The sequence below is a fragment of the Schistocerca gregaria genome, chromosome 4 (genome assembly GCF_023897955.1).
Source record: "Schistocerca gregaria isolate iqSchGreg1 chromosome 4, iqSchGreg1.2, whole genome shotgun sequence".
Taxonomy (NCBI): domain Eukaryota; kingdom Metazoa; phylum Arthropoda; class Insecta; order Orthoptera; family Acrididae; genus Schistocerca; species Schistocerca gregaria.
Genome location: NC_064923.1, coordinates 495,554,510 through 495,579,927, shown reverse-complemented (window position 1 = coordinate 495,579,927; position 25,418 = coordinate 495,554,510). Strand labels below are relative to the sequence as shown.

General features: G+C 41.5%; 1 protein-coding gene across 2 annotated transcripts in view; it reads right to left on the bottom strand.

The window, feature by feature from the left end:
• LOC126365805 (coiled-coil domain-containing protein 93) overlaps positions 1-25,418 on the bottom strand; it is an 83,309-nt gene that overhangs the window by 24,238 nt on the left and 33,653 nt on the right. For both annotated transcript variants that reach the window (XM_050008387.1, XM_050008388.1), the window contains 3 exons: positions 12,081-12,182; positions 11,131-11,357; positions 3,220-3,333 (listed from right to left, as the gene is read on the bottom strand). In XM_050008387.1, the coding sequence (XP_049864344.1) occupies positions 3,220-3,333; positions 11,131-11,357; positions 12,081-12,182 (443 nt within the window). The remainder of the gene's footprint in view (positions 1-3,219; positions 3,334-11,130; positions 11,358-12,080; positions 12,183-25,418) is intronic.

Sequence of the window (25,418 nt, the reverse complement as noted above, 5' to 3'; positions counted from 1 at the left end):
TAGGCTCAATACCATTTCTTCCAAATCCATCAGAAACAAACGCAAAATAATTTTATTTAAAAAAGCGGATAAAGTACCACTAGAAGCCTTCCTAAAAGACAATTTCCATTCCTTCCGAACTGACTATGCGAATGTAGACGAGATGTGGCTCAAATTCAAAGATATAGTAGCAACAGCAATTGAGATATTCATACCTCATAAATTGGTAAGAGATGGAACGGATCCCCCGTGGTACACAAAAAAGGTCCGAACGCTGTTGCAGAGGCAACGGAAAAAGCATGCGAAGTTCAGAAGAACGCGAAATCCTGAAGATGGGCTAAAATTTACAGACGCGCGAAATTTGGCACGTACTTCGATGCGAGATGCCTTTAATAGGTTCCACAACGAAACATTGTCTCGAAATTTGGTAGAAAATCCGAAGAAATTCTGGTCGTATGTAAAGTACACAAGCGGCAAGACGCAGTCAATACCTTCGCTGCGCAGTGCCGATGGTACTGTTATCGACGACTGCGCCGCTAAAGCGGAGTTATTGAACGCAGTTTTCCGAAATTCCTTCACCAGGGAAGACGAATGGAATATTCCAGAATTTGAAACACGAACATCTGCTAGCATGAGTTTCTTAGAAGTAGATACCTTAGGGGTTGCGAAGCAACTCAAATCGCTTGATAAGGGCAAGTCTTCAGGTCCAGATTGTATACCGATTAGGTTCCTTTCAGATTACGCTGATACTATAGCTCCCTACTTAGCACTCATATACAACCGCTCGCTCACCGATAGATCTGTACCTACAGATTGGAAAATTGCGCAGGTCGCACCAGTGTTCAAGAAGGGTAGTAGGAGTAATCCATTTAACTACAGACCTATATCATTGACGTCGGTTTGCAGTAGGGTTTTGGAGCATATACTGTATTCAAACATTATGAATCACCTCGAAGGGAACGATCTATTGACACGTAATCAACATGGCTTCAGAAAACATCGCTCTTGTGCAACGCAGCTAGCTCTTTATTCGCACGAAGTAATGGCCGCTATCGACAGGGGATCTCAAGTTGATTCCGTATTTCTAGATTTCCGGAAAGCTTTTGACACCGTTCCTCACAAGCGACTTCTAATCAAGCTGCGGAGCTATGGGGTATCGTCTCAGTTGTGCGACTGGATTCGTGATTTCCTGTCAGGAAGGTCGCAGTTCGTAGTAATAGACGGCAAATCATCGAGTAAAACTGAAGTGATATCAGGTGTTCCCCAGGGAAGCGTCCTGGGACCTCTACTGTTCCTGATCTATATAAATGACCTGGGTGACAATCTGAGCAGTTCTCTTAGGTTGTTCGCAGATGATGCTGTAATTTACCGTCTAGTAAGGTCATCCGAAGACCAGTATCAGCTGCAAAGCGATTTAGAAAAGATTGCTGTATGGTGTGTCAGGTGGCAGTTGACGCTAAATAACGAAAAGTGTGAGATGATCCACATGAGTTCCAAAAGAAATCCGTTGGAATTCGATTACTCGATAAATAGTACAATTCTCAAGGCTGTCAATTCAACTAAGTACCTGGGTGTTAAAATTACAAACAACTTCAGTTGGAAGGACCACATAGATAATATTGTCGGGAAGGCGAGCCAAAGGTTGCGTTTCATTGGCAGGACACTTAGAAGATGCAACAAGTCCACTAAAGAGACAGCTTACACTACACTCGTTCGTCCTCTGTTAGAATATTGCTGCGCGGTGTGGGATCCTTACCAGGTGGGATTGACGGAGGACATCGAGAGGGTGCAAAGAAGGGCAGCTCGTTTTGTATTATCGCGTTATAGGGGAGAGAGTGTGGCAGATATGATACACGAGTTGGGATGGAAGTCATTACAGCATAGACGTTTTTCGTCGCGGCGAGACCTTTTTACGAAATTTCAGTCACCAACTTTCTCTTCCGAATGCGAAAATATTTTGTTGAGCCCAACCTACATAGGTAGGAATGATCATCAAAATAAAATAAGAGAAATCAGAGCTCGAACAGAAAGGTTTAGGTGTTCGTTTTTCCCGCTCGCTGTTCGGGAGTGGAATAGTAGAGAGATAGTATGATTGTGGTTCGATGAACCCTCTGCCAAGCACTTAAATGTGAATTGCAGAGTAGTCATGTAGATGTAGATGTAGATGTATTTTGAAAGTAAGTAATTATGCTTTCCGTATTACAGTCTACTGTAAGATGTGTAAACTTTGCTTGAAAAGTCAAATGAGCAGATTTGAACATAATTTAAGTAGTCCTCTTTCTTTCTCTTGACATGAGGAAGGAACTGATGAAGAAAATTATATTTCACAATTTTCCTCTAATGTTTACTATTTTAAATGTGAGAGTTAAATGTCACGCCAAAATGAATTAATTTAATTACCAAATAGTATGTTTCACTATTGTTGTACTCATTAACAACAGTTTTTGGTTTTACCATTGTTACTTTACAGAAATTGTTTATATGATATGTGAAACTGCTAAGGTAAGCTACAACTGCAATTTATTTTGTCTTGTATCACATTTACAGAACATATATCTATCTCGAAAACATGAATGGGTTCCTTCCATTGATTAACAAAATAAATTAATATTTACAGTGTCCATAATTTTGTGCTTTTCATTTATAATCTACCCGACTTTCCACTGTAATATTGTGAAAAGGAGAGACAGCTACTCAGTGTAAAGATGACATGCTGAGATGCAGACAGCCACATCGAAAACTCTGTTATATGTAAATTTCTTCAGAAAAGAAAAATGTTTATGGCGAATGGCAATCTATCCTTTTCATAATATTGTTGTTACTCCAACCTGGAATTCCCTATGTTTGACTTTCCACTGCTTTAAGAATGATATTCATTGCAGCTTAATTAGCTCTGATGTGCATTATTTTTGCACAATACTTTCAGGTCACAACAGTTATGTCCTGTAACTTTTATACCTCGTTTCGCAAGGAAAAAAAGGTCAACAGCTTTCTTAAAATAAGCATCTTCTATACATGACCAATAACAACAGTAACAAACAACAAATATTTAATGTTTAAATTATGATCCCAAAACTGTGTCCGATACATTACATTGGATCAGCATTTCCATTTCTAAAATTAGGAATGAACCAAGTATACACAAAAAAGCCCACTTATATATAAACTATATATAACTATAAATAATGTATTACATTTGTCTACTTAGCAGAAAATAGCAGCACTGGTGCAATAGCTTACCTAACCATTTGTTGTAAGCGAGAGAGCTCAGATTTACACTGTTCACGGAACTGCTGTTCTTGCTGTTTTAAAGTTTCATTTATAACCACAAGGGCTTGCAGCTTTTTCAATATACTGTAAAAGCAAAATCAACTTCTTATCCATGATATAGTTTGAAATAAAAGACTAATCTAATTGCAGAAAATTTACTTTCAGTGCCATGAGTCTGTCAGCAAAATGATAATCATAGACACATGTCTGCATCTGATGAGTACTGTGTTTTGTACATTTTGTAGTGTCTGACAAAGGAACCACTAAATGACATATCACATTGCTACAATAAGGGCTGTCCACGTAACAAATATAACTGTGAGAAACAGAATTACAGGGTGATTTTTTCCATCATGTACAAACTTTAAGGATTAATCGATGAGAGGATATGGAACAAAAAAGGTCTAATGACGTTATGTCTGGAAATGCATGGTTTCCATGCTAGAGACCATTTATTCAATCACACTTTGTTACAGAGAGTGCGGTCTAATAAATGCTGTACCATGCAGCCACAATTACAGTATGCATGGTTTCCTTCTAGAGGGTGGTACTGTTCCTCATATGTCATGACCTAGCATCCTCTCCTGCCATAGTAATTGGTAATGTTGTGCCTGATTCACTTCTCTTGCTGACTCACCTTGTAGTGGATGTGATACAGCATTGTACACAATGGTTCCATATTCGAATTGAGAGCTTGCCGATATGGTGTTTACTTGTAGAAAGGCAAATAGCAAAGGGCATTACATATTTGCAACAGTGTTTCGCCATTTGTCTGAGACAGGGTCATTTCAGGAAGCAGAAAATCATGAAGGACATACCCCAAATGTTTGGATACCAGACTCGGAGGAAAAAGTGATTAACACTGTAGAACGCGACTGCCATGTCGGTACCAATCAACTGCCCCCCAATACAGGGTAAGCCAGACGACCACGTTGCACATTTTCGATGAGAATTGTTACTAAAATTATCACTTACAGTATGTGCAGAGCTTACTAATGACAGACTTTCCACCTCAAGGGCAGTTTTGTCACTGGTTTCTTCATTAGGTAACCATGATTCTAGGATTTGTGTAAACCATCCTATTCACAGATGAGACCAATTTTACATGGAGCCATATCTTCAACTTCCTTAACAGTCATCTGTAGGATAGTATGCCACCTGACAGGCCGAAACTATCAGTGTTTCTTGCAGGTGACTTTGCCTTCCCTACTGGAAGAAGTGCTGTTGTTGAATCTGAGGGCTATGTGGCTGCTAGATGATGGTGCTACAGCCCTCTTTGCTGTTAATGTCCAGACACATCTCAATTGTGTTTTCCACTTGCATGGCCTGCTTGTTTACTGGATCTCAGCCCATGCAATTTCTGGTTATGGGGCCATCTCAAAAGTATTGTGTATGCAAAGCCCATTCCAGATGTGGAGACACTGAAGCAGTGTATTCATGCTGCCTTTGACACTGTTCCGAAGCAGCCTGACCTACGTGAACATGAGAGAGAGAACACGCTATGGCATGCACACGCATACATTGAGCCACACAGAAATAGTTTTCAACACATACAGTAACTGTGGCTGCATCGTACAGTGAGTATTAGGCTGCAGTCTCTGTAACAATGTATGACTGAATAAATGGTCTCTAACATGGAAACCATGCATTTCCGGACATAAGTTCATTAGATATTTTTTGTTCCGTATCCTCTCATCGGCCAATCTCCAGAGTTTGCACACAGTTGGAAAAAAATCACTCTATATAACACAAACAATAAATTACAAAATGTTAGTACTCAACCAAAAAACATGACTGACAGATAAGCTTGTGCGTTCTGAAATGTCTGTTCTCCTTCTATATGAAATGGTGGGGAGTAAATGCTGGGATGAGGAAAGAGGATTTGTGGGTAGTGTAGAAATCATCTCAACAGAAATCTAGCATAAGTAGAAGGAGAATGAAATGAATAATGGTAGTGGTGCTGGTGAGGTGCAAAAAAATATAGATACTAATTGTCTGTGTATATATAAAAGGTGTGCAACTTTGCTTCTGCCGTTTCTCCCCAACATTTGAGGCTTTAATGAAACAAATTGGTTACACAAGTATCATTCAAAGTATCGCTGGCCACTACTATCTTTTGGGCAGTGTATGAATACTCAGTCGAAAAAATTGTTCATCTTTTGAAGCTATCCACGAATTGATCCAATTTGTGACGTCTTCAAGAGATCGGAAGTGTTGGTCAGCCAGGCCATGCACCATTGATCTAAACAGGTGATAGTCAGAGGGAGCAATGCCTGGAGAATAAGGCTGGTGGGGTGCATTTTGACCTCTTTTGCAACGTGGGGTTGAGCCTTGTCATGCTGTGAAATCACTTAATCGTGCCTCTCACTATATTGCAGCTGTTTGTCTTTTAATGCTCTGCTCAAATGCATTAATTGCATTTGACAATGAGCACCTGTGATTGTTTCACTTGGTTTTAACACCTCATAGTACACGACGCTGAGCTGGTCCCACCAAATGCAGATCATGATCTCGGAGCTGTGAGTATTTGGTTTGGCTGTCAATGTGGAAGCATGACTGGGATATCCCCATGATTTTTTGCATTTAAGTTTATCGTAATGAACCCATTTTTTGTCCCCAGTCACAATGCGATGCAGAAATCCCTTCGATTTTTGCCTCTGAAGCAACTCTTCACAAACACACAAACGCCGTTCAATGTCTCTTGGTTTCAGCTCACACAGTTCCTTCTTTCTGAATCATGCCCATAGGCTTGAGACATTTTGAAATGGCTTGCTGTGTCACTCCCACTAATCGTGCCAATTCTTCTTGAGTTTGACGCGAGTCTTCTCTCAGCAATGTCTCCAATTCTGCATCTTTGAAAACATTTTCTCTTCCACCACTATGCCAGTCTATGATGTTAAAATCACCATTCTTGTAGCGTTGAAACCACTCACGACATGTTATTTCACTAATAGAGTCTTTACCATACATACTTGAAAGCATTCAATGAGACTCAGCCGCTGTTGTCTTCATATTGAAACCAAACAGTAACACCTCCTGCAAATGACAAGAATTAGGCTCGTAAACTGACATTTTCAATCAAGAACATCTTTATGATGCAGACACAAATCAACTAATGTTTGAATGAAGTTATGTTGACTGAGGTCCAAGCTAACTGCCCGACATCTGCGATCCGTTTCTTTTGACCACTACTTACCGCTGTTGCCGCCTATCGACAAACGGCGGAAGCAAAGTTGTACACGTTGTATATGATTATAACTAGTGAGATCAGAATCTTTATATATTTAACATTAATTATGATGGAAATTGTAAGAGCAGTGGTAGCAGGAAGAAGAAAGGAAAAAACAATAATATTGGTAAAATAATTTTTATCTTGTCACGAGCTGGAGCTGTTCTATGCTTGTTATACACTTTAATTAATAAGTAACTTGTTAATATAATTTTTCTTTTCTCTTTTGTAACAGTCATAAGTGAAATTTTGAATGCTTTTGAAACAAAGTTTTATGAACTTGCTTGCTCCTTTCTAATAGCAGAGTTGTAATTGGTTTTCCTGAATTTGGCCACATACAAAAATTATTTATTTTAATTCTGTGGGCCTACTATAATTTACATTCAGTACTACAAAAGATGACAAATAAATAAAATTAATCTGGTAACCAGACTGGTGCAATACAGTGTCCCGAGAAATATATTGTGGATCATGCCATATAATAATTCTTTGATAATAATATGTTACTTACGTAGTAGTCTAAAAAACTGCAAATTTTGCCACTAAAATTTCAGTTCATTCAATTGCCATAGGATATTAGAAATTCATACTGGAGCAGTTGACATAAAGGATTATAATTGGGTTCTCCTATCAACCACTGTACTCACCTCCAACACAAGAAAAAACATTAGAGAAAACCTCACTTCACTAGTACAAAGTCCCAATCAAACTGTGATCATGTAACGAGACTTTCAACATCCAACAAACAAAAGAGATAATGACAGTTTTATCAATGATGGGTATAACAAGACATCCTATGAAACATTCCTACACACCTTCTCTGTAAACTACATAGAATACGTGGTTCAGAACCACACTAATGATAGAAAACCATTAGATTTAATGGCAACAAACACAACTGATCTCTTTGAGGATGTCCACATTGAAACTGGTATCAGTGACTAAGAAGCAGTAATAGCAACAACAATTACCAAAGTACAATGGGCAACTGAAACAAGTAGAAATATTTATATGTTCAGTAAGCTAGATAAAGAAGCATCAGTGTCATGTCTCAGTGAGGAATTTGAAACCTTTAGCTCAGGACAGTAACACGTAGAGGAACTATGGCTCAAGTTTAGAAGAATAGTTCACGTTGCAATGGATAGACATATATGCAGAAGAACAGTTTGTGACACGATGGCCTTCCATGGTATGTAGTTACTGCAAAGAAACTTCTAAGGAAACAGAGATTACTGCATAACAGATGTAAGACAAAATAGAGGACTACAAAGAGGGAGCTGTTGAATGAAATGTGTTCGGCTGTCTACAGAGCAATGTGTGAAGCCTTTAATGACTACTGCAGCAGAATATTGCAGAAAGATCTTTCACAAAACCCAAAGAAATTCTGGTCATACATAAAGACTGTTAGTAGCACCAAAGTTAGTGTCCAGTGACTCAAGATGATACAGGAATTGAAATTGAGGGTATCAAAGAAAATGCAGAAATATGGTTAACTCTGTTTTCAAATCTTCAAAATCAGGAGTACTGCCCCAATTTAGTTCCTGTATTATTGAAAAGAATGAGTGATACAGCATTAATAGGGTGTAGATTGACACAGTACCTTTGATTAAAAGTGATATCAAATGGAATGAGCATGTCCAATTGGTAGTAGGGAAGACCGACGCTGCACTTTGTTCTGTTGGGAGAATTCTGGGTAAGTGCAGCTCATCCATAAAGGAGATGGCTTACAGAATGCTAGTGTGACACGTTCTTAAGTACTATTTAAGTATTTGGGATCCCCATCAGGTCAGACTGAAGGAAGACCTCCAAGTATAAAACTTCCTGGCAGATTAAGACTGTGTGCTGGACCGAGACTCGAACTCAGGACCTTTGCCTTTCGCAGGCAAATGCTCTACCAACAGAGCTACCCAAGCACGACTCACGCCCCGTCCTCACAGCTTTACTTCTGCCAGTACCTTGTCTCCTACCTTCCAAACTTTACAGAAGAGCTTCTGTAAAGTTTGGAAGGTAGGAGACAAGGTACTGGCAGAAGCAAAGCTGTGAGGACGGGGTGTGAGTCATGCTTGGGTAGCTCAGTTGGTAGAGCTCTTGCCCGCGAAAGGCAAAGGTCCCAAGTTCGAGTCTCGGTCCGGCACACAGTTTTAATCTGCCAGGAAGTTTCATATCAGTGCCACACTCTGCTGCAGAGTGAAAATCTCATTCTGGAAACCTCCAAGTAATTCAGAGGTATGTTGGTAGATTTGTTACCCATAGATTAGATCAGTGTATAAGTATTATGGTGGTCCTTTCTGAACTCAAATGGGGATCCCTGGATGGAAGGCAATGCTCTTTCTGCAGGGCACTATTGTGCAGACTTAGAGAATCAGCACTTGAGGCCAAATGCAGAACCATTCTACTGCCACCAACATGCATTTCATGTAACAGATACGAAGATAAGATGCGAGAAATTAGGGTTCATACGAAGGTTTTTAAACAGTTGTTTCTCCTCGCTCTATCTGTGAGTGGAACAACAAAGGACATGACCAGTGATGGTACAAAGTACACTCTGTCATGCACCATACAGTGTTTTTTGGAATATGTAGGTAGACGTAGATATTAGTGTCAGTGGTGTTGAAGAGCAGCTGAAATTATTAAAATTTAACAAAGATCCAGGGCACTACAGAATGCCTATCAGATTCTACACTGAATTTGCAACTGAGTTAGCTCCTCTTAACTATAATTTACCATACATTCCTTGAAAAAAATTGCTGCCAATATTTGGAAGAAAGCACAGGGTACATCCGTCTATGAGGAGGGTAGCAGAATCGATCCACAAACCTACTGCCCAGTATTGCTGACATCCATTTGTTGTAGAATCTTTGAATATATTCTGAGCTCAAACAGAATGAAGTATCTCCAACAGAATGACCTCCTTGCCAACCAGCACGGATTTTGAAAACATAGATCACATGAAACCCAACTTACAGTTTTCTCATGAGACACACTGAAAGCCACTGAGCAAGGCAATCACATAAATGCATAGTTGCTTATTATCGAAAGTACAATTTTATGGGGTATCAAGTGAAATTTGTGACTGGATTGAGAATTTTTGGGTAGGGGCAGCACTGCAAGTTATCCTGGACAGAGAGTAACCAACAGCTATAGAATTAGCTTCACATGTGCTCCAGGGAAGAGTATTGGGACCTTTGCTGTCCATGTTTATGTTAATGAACTAGCGGACAATATTAAAAGTAGCCTAAGATTTTCTGCAGATGATACAGTTATATGTAACTAAGTACTCTCTAAAAAAACCTGCAAAAATATTCACTTAGATTTTGATAAGATTTCAAATATTGGCAACTTGCTTCAAATATTCAAAAATTTAAAGTTATTCTGTTAATAAAACAATAACATGCAGTATCTTTTGACTATAATATCAGTGAGTTACAGTTGGAATCAGTCAACTCTTACAAATACCTGGGCGGAAAAATTTGAAGGGATAAGAAATGGAATGATTACATAGTCTCAGTCATAAGAAAAACAGGTAGTACACTACAGTTCATTGGTAGAATACTAGGGAAATGCAATGAGTCTACAAAATGACACATTCAAGAATAATGCTCAATGTGTGGAACTCATACCAAACAGGACTAACAGGGGGTACTGAACGGATGCCAAGGTCAGCACGAGTGGTCACCGGTTTGTTAAACCTACGGCAGAGCGTCACGAAGATGCTTAAAGAGGTGAACTGACAGACACTTGAAGATAGACATGAACTATCCTGTGAAAATTTACTTAAAAAATTTCTAGAACCATGTTTAAGTGATGAATTTAGGAATATATTTCAACCTCCTATATATCACTCTCCCAGGGATTGTGAGGACAAGGTTAGTCTAATTGCAGCAGCAATCATTCTCACTACGATCCATATGCGAATGGAATGGGAGAAAGCTCTAATAACTGGTACAGTGGGACATATCCTCTGCCATGCACTTTACAGTGGTACAGATGTAAATGTAGATGTAGAAGAAACTTTGAGAATGTCCCCTCATCATGAATTTTCCAATATGATAATAGCTGTCATCATGGAGCTTGTGTAGTCAACAATTATCCAAACAAATGAGTGGCCAGTCAGATTTCAGAACCTTAACATTCTGATGCATGTATGAAATGATCTTGACTGACAGCTTCATAAAATATTATGAGGCTGTGAGAGTTGCAAGGTGTTTCCTGATACAAAAGACAAACTTACTGACTGACATGGTTTATTTACATATTAGCAGCATGTGGCATTACTATTACATTTTCACTGCTGTTCAGATAGAACAAACATTGTGTAATGGCATTAATGCAGCTCATTCCCTACTCTCTGGATTGATATATCTTTTTACAAAATATGCCTTTATTTTATTGTTTTTATTGCTGAACTGTGTGTGTGTGTGTGTGCGCATTGGCTCCATTTAGCTATAAGTCAACCATCTGCGCCATTTTTTGCATTGTTTACTCTGATTTTGATTGGTCTTCAATTTACAGTAAGCAGTGTACTTTGGTTCTTTCCACACATACAGTTAAGAAAACTAATGACAACATAACAGCATCTGGTACAGTTATAGAGGAGGAAAGGGAGAACCAAATACACTGGAACATTCAGCAAATGGGTCAGTGACACTTACACTTGGTTCTCCTCTGTTTCTAATTTCTCCTTGTCTGCAAGTGCTGTCTCAACTTCTTCTTTGGACTCTTTCAACTGCTGCAAACGTTGTACAGCTTTGTTCATAGCCTCTTGTGCTTTCTCTTGTTCAGCAGTCAATTGCATCACTTTTTCCTGCAGTGCTGCTTTCTGGCGATTTACAGCCACCAAGGTTCTTCCACTTGGTACTGGTGGTATTGCTCCAGAAACCTAAGGTAAAAACAGGGATGGCAATTTTAACAACTACAAACTGTAATAACAGAGGCAGTATCAATTATGAAACAAAAATCAACATGTCACATACAAGGCAGGAACAATGTGTAGCAATTCCAATTCTGTTTTAAAGTAATGCAATGTTAAATCTTCTCTCTAACAAAATACTTGCATTAATAATTTTATCAGTGACTGAATATCTCTTCTTAAACAGGACAGGATGAGCTGTATGTTCCAACATTTGTACACTGTCAACAGACTGTCGACAAATTGTGAGCTTAAGGGGGGAAAAATATGATTAGATTTTAACATCCTACTGACAAGATCATTAGTGACTGAACATGTGCAAAGAATTCTGAACAATTCAGGCAAGACTTTTTCGCAGTGTGCACTAGTACAAACCACTTCTGTGTTTCCCATGACTGATGTACTATTTTGGTATGTAGAAAACGAATTCAAACAGGGAAATAAAATGTTTCTATTCATTTCATTTAATATGTTGTCTTCTTCTACATGTGAGAAATGTGTTTTAAAAGTTTGTTTGAGCCTTTTTGTGCTGTGTGGTAGTTGCATTACAATCGACTATGGACAGAAAGACCTAACCTGTTCACCAACAAGTACAAGGCTTTAACAAATCTTTATTTGATTATATTTTTACTTAGGAGGTACTTTTCCTTCCACAATACATATTTAGCAGCATTTGTATTATGCATTGCATACCTCTCGTTCTGCTTGCAGTTCAGCATATCTTTCAGCTGCCTGGGCAATTTCTTGGGCTTGCAGGCTGACTATACTACCAACAACTCCAGCAGTTACACGGCTCTGTCAATTATAAAAATAAAAGAACATATTAAATACCTTTGAAAACTACTTAAATACCCTGAGTTATGAAATAATGAGACAAGGAATTCATACCATTCAAACAACAGTGTAGAAAGCAGTTTTGCAGACACGTATTTCTGGGCATGAAATGGAAGTTACTAATGAGAGAAATGCTTAAAGAGTACAATCTTGTTCTTTTATGCACCATGGTTAAAAGTCATATTTCAATGCTTTATACAGAAGGCCAAAACTAAACCGAGCTACTAACTGCACATCATTCATAACAGCTGATAAAGCATTCTGTGGGATACCTTATGTATAGTTTTCCTTTCTCTTATTCCAGTACTACTTCTGAGTTTTACTTTCAACAAGTTCCTTTTCTTTCATACAAAATCCTTCGAACTATGTTTTTCAGTCTTTCATGTTCACCACACCTACCTTCCATATCTGGTCATCCATAATCTCAATGTAGTTGTTATAGTTGTTAGCATGTCAATCAATAATATATCGTAGTGAGAGGTCACACCTACAACCCCCCCCCCCCCCCACCCCCACCCCTCCCTGCCCTTCCACACCCAAAATTCCATCATCCACCTACCAAGGCCCTTTGATTCTACTGACAGACTGGTTTAATATTACCTTAGCCTATGTAGACTTTGTGTGTAGCATACACCTTGCAGGTTCATACAACATACACTGACCAAGTAATCCAGACAGTCAAACAACTGTGCAAGGAGTACTAGTGCCATAGTTTTGTTTATAGTAAATGTAAGAGAATAGATGCAAAGGATTGCAGCCCAACATTTATACAGCCTCTCTGTTGCAAGATCTTTGAGTACATTCAAAGCTCAGACATAATGACACAAAATGAAGAAAGATACCATCTTCAAACAGTGTGCACAACAAGGCACTGCCCACATGAAAATGTTACAGAGATGTTTAGAGAACTCCAATGGTAATTGCAATATAAATGTGGCAATGTTTGCATGAAACCCTGCTCAGTGATTTAATGGATAGGTACACTGTGATAACAGAACTAATGCTCCTGTCATATTCCTCTTGTAGGGACCAGCTAAATAAGACAAAGAGATTAGGATGAGTATATAAAGACACACTGACAGTCAATTTCTCTCACTCATATGAATCCAGTTGACCAGTGAATGGCTAATATTGGCATGAAGCACCTTCCACCAAGCATTGTATAATGGTTTGTGGACTAAAATTTTAGATGTCACCACACATACAAACTGTATAACATAGCATCACTGAAGTAAAAAGAGTTAATTATGAGACATACAATTTCTTACCCAAGCAACAGTTTACTGGGGCTGTGTTCTAAACTCACAGTGCTGACACTTCAATAAATTAAAATAATGGACTCCCATTGAGCAATGCCTCAAAATCTGCCTTACCACTTCTCAAAGCCCACATTTGGGTGAAGTGGGACTTGCTGCTGATAGTGGAATAAATGTGACCAGAGTTTTAACTAGACCTGGAAAGTAGTTTTTAACTTTGACAAAACTGTAATTTGGCAGGCCTTCAGTACACCTTGTTACCTAATAATGACAGCACAGTACATTAAAGAAATACAATAAGATTTCTACAATTGTAACTGGCTGTGCAACTGAGAATTATTTGTGCCTAAAATCATCTCTTTCTCATTTACGCCAAATGTATGTATGATTCCAAGCCACTGTACACCAATACAACTGGCCCCTTCTTCTGCAGACCATTTACTTTTCCAGTTTCCCTTTCATTACAGGGCCAAGACACATTCCTTGTCCTCTGATCAGCTACATTTCAACTGTGCTGTTTGAGACTTTCCCGATGAAATAATTGTTTCATTGATTCACGGGCATTGTATTGCATAATGTTGTGGAAGCTGCACAATATTTCAACAACTTCAGGTGCTTACTGATGTGTCGCTGCAGTGGCTCACTGATTATATGCTGGCTCACTAGAAAATTGCAGGTTCCAAAGGGTTGGGCTACAAGGCCATCATAGATGACATCTTTCATAGTAGCTAACCTTTTTATGGAAGACTTAGGTAAAAACACTTCAGTCAGAAGTGTTGAAACCTAAATGTTTCTGAAGGTATGTGGACAACACCTTTGTAGTATGGCCACATGGGGCAGAAACACTTCCTGCATTTCTGGAACACCTTAATTCCCTCCATCTGTGCATTTGCTACACCACAGAAGTGGAGAAAAATGGAGATCACTCATTCTTAGATATCTTGATCGGTAAAAAAGAAGATGGTTCCTTGGGTCACAGGGTCTGCCATCACCCATTTCAGTGCAGTGACTTATTATGAACAGGCGTTCATAGGACTAGAGTTATCTCAGATGCAGAAAGCTTATCAGTCGAATGTGGTCATCTTCTCTCTGTGTTTGTGCGAAATAGGTATTCTGATAAACGGATTCGAAATGCATTTGAACATTTGAATATGCAAGCACTAAACTTCACGAACATCCTGAAGACATGGAGAAATCCAAAATAATGGTTTTTGTGCCCTATGTCGGTGGCATGTCCTTTAAGATCAGCAGGTCGTTCAAGAAACATCACACAAAATGCGTCTTCCATGCTCCAGTATGAGTTCAAATGATGCTGGGTTCTATTAAAAGACAACCTATGTCTAAGAAGGACAGGGATATATAAAATCCTGTGCCAGTGCAGAAAATCATAAATTGGCCAGACGTGTTGCACTGTTAAGGACAGATGTGCTGAACACAGACGTCACACCATACTAAGTAAGCCAGAAAAGTCTGCTGTTGCTGAACACTGTCTTGACATGGGACATAGCATGAACTACAGGGACACAAAGATCCTTTTGTCTGCTTTCACATACTGGGAGTTGAGGTACTCATAAGTAAAGACCTGATTAACAGAGACAGAGGATTTCAGTTCAGCAAGGCATGGGAACCAGCATTGGCATTACTAAGGCATCATCAACCCCAGGCAAATGAATCCCCAGCCCCACACTGAAACTGGTCACCAACACACTGTCCGCAAGAGCACTGGGCTGTGATTTGCGGTCGCACTCTTCCCATGTCATGCATGCGGAGACCGTGGTCTGTTTCTCCAACTCTATGATTCATCGACAAAGACATTATAGCCCCATGCTTTAGTACCTGCACTTTTCTAGCAAGGCAGTGTATATATTGGTGAGTCACGTGACGATGATGAGCAGCTATTTCATTGAAATATTGTGCAGCTTCCACAACATTATCTGACCAACACCCGAACCAACCATACATTTTAAATAATAAGCATTTATATGAATTACATGAATGCTTGGTGTCTGTTCTTTTGGACATGTCCAAAGGAACAGGTACCAAGCGGAATCCACAGCTGTGATACATTATTTGTAAATAGAAGGTGGAGAGAGAGAGAGAGAGAGAGAGAGAGAGAGAGAGAGAGAGAGAGAGAGAGAGAGAGAGAGAGAGAGAGAGGGGGGGGGGGGGGGCGAGAGAAGAGAGAAAGGAATGGGATTACTTATATTAATTGCATCAGGACATTAAACGGAATCAGTGGCAATGAGTAAAAAAGTGTGCCAGCGGGCATTCGATCACAGGATCTCCTGCCTACTAAACAGGTGCATTATCGATTGTGCCACCTGGGAAACAGTGTTTATCACAACTGTGCAGACTACCTCAACACACCTCTCAGCTGACCCACATTTCCACCTAGTGCCACTTATATGCAGTCCCTGCCCATTTCCTCCATACCCGCTACTCTGAGGTTCCCGCAAAGGCGTGCTTGTGCATCTGCACTGAAGAAGGTCGATCCACTGCCCATCTAGGCGAAACAATTATATGAATGCGTGATGTTTGTTCTTTTGGACATATCCGATAGAACAGATACCATGCACTCATATAATTGTTTCGCCTCGATGGGCAATGCATCAACCTTCTTCAGTGTGGATGCACAAGTACGTCCGACCTCCTGCGGGAATCTCAGAGTAGTGACCATGGGGAAAATAATTTTGTGTGTGTGTGTGTGTGTGTGTGTGTAGATCTGATAGGCGCCCAACAGCGAGGTCATCAGTGCCCTTACACTTATGAAAACAAACAAATGTGGAGATGAATGAAAAGTGTTTGTACACCCATGCGCTTGAAATGACCACACAGTCACTCTGCATCACATGCTCTAAAACCAATTATGAGAGAAGAGAGCTAATCAAGGAATTAAAGCACAGAGAAAACAAAACACAGTAGAACTAAAAGAAAATCACAGGGAATGTGATTGGCTGACCACTTACAAAAAACTAGGGTGAGACAGTCACCCTTCAGCTCCTTAAAATCTTTCAAACATGTTGGACAATTCACAAAACTTTAAAACCCTAACCAAACTGTTTGATCATTACATAAAATAGACGGCAGATCCGCTAGCAAATCCTCTGGTCAGCAAATAAAATGCAGTCCAATAAAATGTAGTGCACTGTGATCTGCACCCCAAAAGCACCACACATTGGAGGGTCCTCTTGCTGGAGTAAGAATCCATGTGTCATAGGGCTATGGCCTTTGTGACGATGAGTAAGGAGGACCTCATCTCACCAACATGGCTGGAAGGAAGTACTCCACGACTGAGTTGTGGGCTTTATGACATAGAGCTTTTTATAGATGACTGTCAGCCACTCGTGTTTCCATCTACACATGACTTTGTACCTAAACAGCGAGGTGTTAGCATGTGAGGGGATAGCATACCAAAATACCAGAGGACCATGACACGCGTCCTTGGCTGCTCAATCCACCCTTTCATTCCCCGCAATTCCAATGTGCCCACATACCCAGCAGAAAGACACCTCCTTCCTCAGTTCCTGTAATTGTAGGAGGGCATCCTGGATATACTGGATTACTGCACATGCTTGATACAAACATTGGAGAGAGTAAAGGACACTCAGAGAATCTGAGCAAATGAGAAATCTAACAGCCAGGAGAATGTCTCATCTGCTCCAGTGCTCGCAAGATCGCATATAATTCTGTGATGAAGACAGTAAATTCTGGAGGCAATCTGACCCTGACAATACAATCCGGGAAAACGACAGAGCAACCAACAGAGTCCCCCTTATTAGACCCATCCACAAAAACAGAGATCAGAAAATATCAAATAAAATAAAATAAAATAAAATAAAATAAAATAAAAACATTAAAAAGGGAAGCAGGAGTTCTATCTCTCCGGTAACACACCAAATCTAAAATCACTCTGGGCCTCTCCAGCAACCAGGGCAGCAGGCAGTTAAAACCCTGGATTTGGGGTCGTACTGGCTTCACACTGGGTGACACACGACACACGGATCCCACTGTGGCTCATGGACGGTTGGAAAACAAAGGTTCCAGAGGTGACGAGCAACCGTATGGTGTGCGAGTGAAGTTTTAGCTGCAACGAACTTACACACCTGACGCACCATGAGAAGCTGGTGCTGGATGGTAAGTGGCAGTTCCCCTGCCTTGACATAGATGTTAGGTATGGAGCTGATCCAATAAGCACCCATAGCCAGCCGAATCCCCTTATGATGGACAGTGTCAATGATCCGCAAGTAAGAGGGCCTCATTGACCCATACACTGTGCAACCATAGTCCAGCTGCAAATGCACAAAAGCCTGATAAAACTGAAGGAGATGCGCCCTGTCCGCTCCCCAAGACCTGTGGCAAAAGCACTTGACGATGTTCAGTGCCTTCAGGGTTCTGGCTTTCAGGTCTCTCATGAGTGGTAACCACAACAATCGAGAGTCAAAAATGAGGCCCAGAAATTGCACTGCACCTCTAAAATGTATGGTGGCGTTTCCCATATTCAAGGCAAGCAAATTAAAAAGATGACAATAATGATTAAAATGAACACACTCAAACACATTTATCTGAAGAAAACTGGAATCCCATCTTTGCAGCCCACTCCTCTAACCTCCATGCTTGAAGTTGCAACTGATGGCTCACTGTTGCAACACTGGAGGAGGAACGGAAAACAGATAAACCATCTACAAATAAGGAGCACTGTACGTGACTCCTTACTGTAGACGTGATACTGTTGATGGCTATGGCAAAGAGGGTAACACTTAAAACTCTGCGCTATAGAACACCATTCTCCTGCTCAAATTGATCAGACAGCGTGTCACCAACTTAGGTCCTAAAAAACCACTGAGACAGGAAAGACCTTATGAAGATAGGGAGGTGGCCACAAATGCCCCACTGATGCAACTGTGCGAGAATACAGTCTCTCCAAGTAGTATTGTATGCTTTACTTATATTGATGAATATGCTGATACAGTGATGCTTATGGAGGAAAGCCTGCTGAATATCTGCCTCTAGGAAGGTCAGTTGTCGACAGTGGACCAAAACCTTTGGAATCCACACTGAGAGCGGCTATGGAGTTGCCTGGTCTTTAACAATCACTCCAGATGATGGTTAACCATTTGCTCCAGGTTTCTTCCTACACAGCTCGTTAAGGCAATACTCCGATAACCACTGGGACATGTGCAATCCTTTCCTGGTTTGAGGAGAGGGATCAGAATTGCCTCCCTCCACGAGTTGGGGAAGTTTCCTATCTGTCAAATTAGATTAAAACATTTCAGGAGGATTTCCTTTGATGCCACCAGAAAATTTCGAAGCAGGCAGTACCGGACTTGGTCGTGACCGTGTGTGGTGCCACGAACCTCAGTCAGTGCCGATTTGAGTTCCCACATGGAGAAAGGGGAGTTGTAGGCCTCAGAACTGGTGGACCTGGAGTTGAACTTTTCCCTCTCTACAGTCGCACGATAGGGATAACACGCTGGATTCTGGCTTGTTTGTGCACAATGTTCGGCCAGCATCTGAGCAATGTATCTGTGTGTTGTTTGGAGGCACCCCTGTTTCAGCACTGTTATCAGTAAACAGCTGTGTTTACCAGAAATTCTCCAGATGGTTTCTCATACTTTTATAGAAGTAGTGGAATGATTGATAGAGTCCAGGAACACTTGAAACAACATTTTCTTACTCTTCCTAATGATGTGTCAGGCACTGGCACTCGCAACTCAAATGTCAAAGAGCTACACACCTTTCCCGGGTCAGAGAATGGCACTCATCTGTCCATCAAGGTACTGGCTGCCTCCTAAGATGACCTGAGGACTGTGGGTTGGAGAAGTCAGCGGCACAATGGATCACTCGTGTAATGTGGTCAACCCATCCTTGGACTATGTCCCACTGTTCGAACACAACCAGCTGGCTGAAACGCGTCCACTTATCCCTGCTGACCATCCATCTTGGGGTCTTAACTTCAGGTGGTGAGCCACTTAGTAGGCAGATTGGGAAGTGGCCACTGGAATGAAGGTTGTTAATGACCTCCCACTAAACAGAGTCTGTGAGGGTGGGAGAACAGAAAGAGAGGTCGATGGCTGAGAATGACCCAGTAGCAGTACAGATGTGTGTGAGTACCCGTGATAAGGATGCACAGCTCGTGAGTTGTCCTGAGGCGCCTCCAAAACTCGACCCCGAGGGCAAGTATTGGTTAAGCCCCACAGGAGATAATAGGGCACTGAAGTCTCCCAGGAGGAGGAATGGTTGTGGGATTTGTGTGATAAGATCCCTGAGAGCCTCAGAGTCCAGTGCATCTTGCGGAGGTAAATAGTGAGCAAACAGTGATCCTTCGACAAACATGAATTTGAACTGCAACTGCTAGCAAGTCAGTAGCCAAGGGGAAGGCAGAGGAGTGGTGCACATTAGTGACAAACACTGTGGCACTTCCCTTGGCCCCTTCCCTTGACAGGTCATCCTTGCAGAATAGTGTGTATCCCTGTAGCACAGGGATATCTGTATCTTTAAAATGAGTTTCTTGTAAACAAAAGCACAAGAGACATCCCTGTGCTAGGAGTTTCAGTTCCTCCACATGGGTCCTGAATCCATTCATGTTCCACTGTTCTGCCTGGATTCAAGGCATGTAGCTCCATGATATCCTCCTCAACAGTCCGACAGGGAAGAATGATGTCTGATGGCACTTGGGACAGCTTTTGACCTGAACTTCATAAGCCTTTCCCTGCACCCTGTCCCTTCGAGGATGAGGGAGAAATAGCACACTGAGAGACGCTCTGCTTCTCTTGTACCTTCTGGATGCTCCCTGCCGAACTGTTGTTGATCTTTCCTGGTGCAGATGCCTGGATTTTTTATAGAGGTTTACCCTGTCCTCATGATCCGGGCGGTCAAGCCAAGATCCCCATTCCCTGAGACACATGTTCCACCGACGTGCCACACAGCCCAGAGCTTACAATGACAGAGGATTGGCGGCACTTACCAGTCCCCAGCTCAGGAACCTCGGGGTCGCCAAGCCCGTACCCCACAAATCAATGCACCCTGTCCCTTCGAGGATGAGGGAGAAATAGCACACTGAGAGACGCTCTGCTTCTCTTGTACCTTCTGGATGCTCCCTGCCGAACTGTTGTTGATCTTTCCTGGTGCAGATGCCTGGATTTTTTATAGAGGTTTACCCTGTCCTCATGATCCGGGCGGTCAAGCCAAGATCCCCATTCCCTGAGACACATGTTCCACCGACGTGCCACACAGCCCAGAGCTTACAATGACAGAGGATTGGCGGCACTTACCAGTCCCCAGCTCAGGAACCTCGGGGTCGCCAAGCCCGTACCCCACAAATCAATGCTGAGCCCCATTGAGGAAATAAACAGGGACAGTGGATAGGTGGCACTCAGTGGGAATGTGGATCGGCTGAGAGGCGTGCCGAGACAGTCTGTGCATTTGCAATAAACACTGTGTCCCAGGTGGCGCAGTGGTTAATGCACCTGCTTATTAAGCAGGATATTCTGGTGTTTGATTCCCGTTAGGCACAAATTTTCACTCATCACCGTTGATTCCAAATAATATCGTGATGCAGCTGAAATTGGTAAGCCGTTTTTTCTTTCTTTCCTTTCTCCCCCTTCACCTCCAATTTACACATAATAAGCATTTAATCATAGACGGGCTACTTACAGATACATCACAAGTGTATAAGCAAGATGGTTGGTTAGTTGGTTGGTGGGTTTTTTGGCTGGTTGGTTGAGGGGATTAAGGAAATTAACAGCAAGGTCATCAGCCACTCAAACCAGGGGCAGTTCATCTGAAATTAATGACGTCTGCAAAGTACTTGTTCTGATGATGACAGTACACAGGAACAGCAAGACTGAGGCAATGAAGCCAATATTGAAGCTAAAGCTGAAACAGAATTTATGGAGAATTGTTGTATGGATTGGGATGGCAAGTACATCAGAGCAGCTGAGGAGTCTCCCAGGACTCATTCAATGGCGAGAAATGCCCCACCTCATATCCAACCACAGTTGAAGATTCTGAGTAGATGTAACCTATTAGTAACATTGTTGGATCATCCGATTATGAATTGAATCAGGGCCTGGGCCATATCATGAGATGAGGCGAGAGCCTGAAGCAGTTTCCAGTCAATGAAAGGTTCGTTATATGATACGGCTGGGCAAGGCTGCAGCATAAGGGGGTGGCTCCAACTTGTCATTCCTGCAGTACAGAGGTAGCCAGATAAGAAGAGGATGCCAACGCTGTCGCAACATGGGTCGAAAGGTGTTCAGCAAAAACCAATTCATCAGTACAAAGACCACCCTGAAGGCCAAGATCCGGAACATTTTGATCAGTGGTGGCCCAGAAGGCTACAGAGTTTGGTCCACACTTGCGACAAAGAGGCGTACATTCTTAGAGAGGAGATTTAGTGCTCTCAGCATTCCTTCTTGCTGTTTTAATTAGACAGAGAGCCTTAGTGCCAAGTAACTAAAAAGTGGAAAGGTTGGTCTATGAAAGATGTCACTTAAAGTGTTGCAGAGCTCTTTGATGAACAAGAACAGCTATCACAATATCTTTGGTCCACCATGGCACCAACTGGCAGCGGAAGGGACCTGTAGACAGATGCATAGCAGTTTCAGCAGTGTGGATGATTGTGTCAGAGACTTCTTGCACAACCTTGTCCATGCAATCTGACAGAGAGGGGACAAAGGTAACAGCAGAGGCCTACAACTGCCAGGTGGCTCTTTGAAACACCTCACACGGTTATGCAGTGACCAGTGCAATGAAGCCACAGACTGGGGTAAGAGATTGTTAGCTGCAAAGATTCCATGTTCAGCACTGAACTGGAATAGGAGTATCATTACTGAGGAGACACAGATCATGGTCAGTAATAAGCTTGTCAAGCAGACGTCCCTATCAGACGAAGTGGCACTCCCCCCCCACAGGGGGTGGTGCACATTGAAATACCCAAATAGGGGGAAAGGGGTGGGGAGACTTGTTGGATTGAGGTGATCAACTCAAAGTAAGTCAGTGGCCTGCCTACATGAATCTAAACATTGCAAATGGTGATTGCTGAGGTTTTTGCCCTCACGCCGCTATTGCTTCCAATGTGGCACCAAAGGGAATCCACTCACTGACATCAGTGCAGACTAATGTACAGACCCCACCAGATGTCCGCTAAGGGTTCTGACACAATGCACGATAACCATAGTGTGTTGGGGAAATCTCATTGGTGTCATGCATTTCTTGTAAAATGTCGCAAATTGCAGAAGAGGAGGAAATAAGGTGGTGTACTTCTGGAAGGTGACGATAATATCCATTACAATTCCACAGAATTATCACGTCGCGGATGTCCAGGCTAGGTGTGAAGGGGCTATGAGAGTTGTTGATGTCCAAAGATTACTGCCTGTCACTCATAGGGGTGGAACCACATCAAAGGGCACCGGTTCACAATCAGACGGCGTGGCGGGATCTGGTGTGTCAGGGGTTATTAGAGTAGGCTCATTCCGATTCTTCTTCTTCTCCTCCTCCTATTCCTCCATAGCCTTTGGTGTCCATGATTATTGCAAGAGCCTACATGCAGTTAGCTTTGGCGACACATTAAGAGCACACCTATCTCTCCAGGGTCAGTTCAAGAACATTTTTCCACACAAGTGACATACTGGTGCCCCCCCCCCCCCCCTTTTCCCACCCTCCCTCATACATTAGTTGCAATTCCATGGGTTCTTTGCCAGGCCTTTAAAAATAAATCCATATATAGTAAATTTGTAAACTAATGACGACACACACTGCATACAAATTTTGCTCTAGGAGAACCCCTTGTGGCCCTCTCAGATTGGCGCTCCAAGTGCCTGCTTGCATCCCTTGGGTCTTAAATTGGCCCTGTAGCTCCCACAAATTCGAAGCTGATGTAAAACTTGGTAGGGGTCATAACTTCCAAAGCTGCTGTTGGTGAGTGCAAGTGAAAAGAAGCATGTAAGTGACAATAAGACAGGTGAATGCCTACATGAAGAAAAGTGGCAGGCCATTTTCAGAGAAGCTTTGAAAATTTCAGGACAGAGGAAAAGTTGATATGTGGCAGAAAATTTGGTACTTCAGGCCTATCAGGAGTCCAGACAACAATGATGTCTTCTACTAAATTTTAATTATACTAATGCCCCTTGGAATGCAAGAAAGACACCATTCATCACCCTCTGAAAAGTTTCAAAAGGAGAACAACAATTCTGATTCTCTTTCCCTCTCAGGGGGCTCATGCCCCTTCTTGAGAATTTGTGTAGTGAACATAGGTCCACAAGCTACGGCAGAACTTACTTTCTTTTCTGTGCTGCAATCTCTCATCTCTGACTGCCTTTCCTTCTCTTGCTGTCTTTCTAATGGTAGCATCCTCTGATGTCAACTACTATTTTTTTAGGTTCTGCTTGCCTTTCTTGGAATAGTCTTTCAATCATTACCTTTGGGTTGAAGTAATTTGTGGTTCCCTTATGGACCTGGCCTTCAGTTTTCAAATTTTTCTGTAGTGTGGACCTACTGGGGGAAACACCTTAAATAATACCTAATGCATGCAGTTTTCAAGATCCTCTCACACAGTACCTGCACAATACTTGCGCTTCACTGCCAGCATTGTAGCTTCATTATGTACACTTTCAGCTGAACCCCTTGACAACACAGGATTGCACTGCTGATGCTTGAGTCACTAGTCCCCACATGTGCCAAGGAGTAGATGCCCATCTTTCTTGGGCATCAGTATTCTCAGCAATGTCCATCATGCCAGATGGCCTTTGCTGTGGCTGGGTGGTGTCCATGGGGAGAGCCCTTAATCAGAATAGGTGGCATGTTTTGCACATGAAACATGTTAAATTACATCAAAACAATGGCCATTTGTACCCGGCCATCTCATCAGATGGTAACTTTCCCTACTGTGGCAACCTCATGGGAAATGGCACAAGCCAGACGTCTAGGAGAGAAACAAATTGCTCAGTATTTAGTACATACTCAAGCTGATGGGGATACATTTACTGCAATGAATACATTATTTTTTGTTGAACATATCAAAGATAAATTTGGAGAAGTTGGGTCACTGGGAAAAATGTGCACTGGATTGCTATTGATCAAAGTCTCCTCTGCTGCACAATCTACATCTGGGTGACAATTCAGCGACCATTGCCTTACACAAGACTGTCGTTGTGTGTGTGTGTGTGTGTGTGTGTGTGTGTGTGTGTGTGTGTGTGTGTGTATATGAGCGTTGGCCGAAAGCTTTGTTGTGCCTATCTACAACTCACAATCTCCGCATGTGGCGAGTAGCACCTTTTCATAACATTGTCATTTCAAACTCGGACATAAATAAAAATGTCCTGAATGCCATTAATAATTGCAACAAACCAGTTGTGTCTTCCCAGCATAAAATATTTTACCACTGATTTCTGAGCAACAATGATGCTTTCTTCCTCACAAGATAAGTTCTATTTATGACAGCTTTATCTTAAATGTCAAGTTAATTTGCAGTAGAGTTGTAATTCTGTTCAACAGACATGCTACTTGATCATTTACTTCAGTCACTTTTCACTTACATTTCAAAATAATTTATTTGTTTTCTGATATGAAGCAGTGATTTGCACAACCTAACATAACACAACAGAAACTTCCAATTCACAAAATGTAAGACATTGTGTATTAATTCAAACTAGTTTCTCATTCTCAGAGTAGAAACATTTGATTTTAAAAAAAGTTGCAAGACCTACTGCAGCTTATTACATTCCGTATTCATGCATGAAGAGATAAGAAACTTCAATATTAGAAACTGATTCTTTAAAAATGATTTACTGCTTCAAATAGTACAGTTACAAAGCAACATCACTCTAAACTGTGTATTATACAGTTGTTATATATTACAGTAATAAATGTGCTGCTCTGAGAATTCTCTACAAGGCAGATAAAACTCAGTGACATAAGAAAAGCTACTACCACCAGTAAGCAG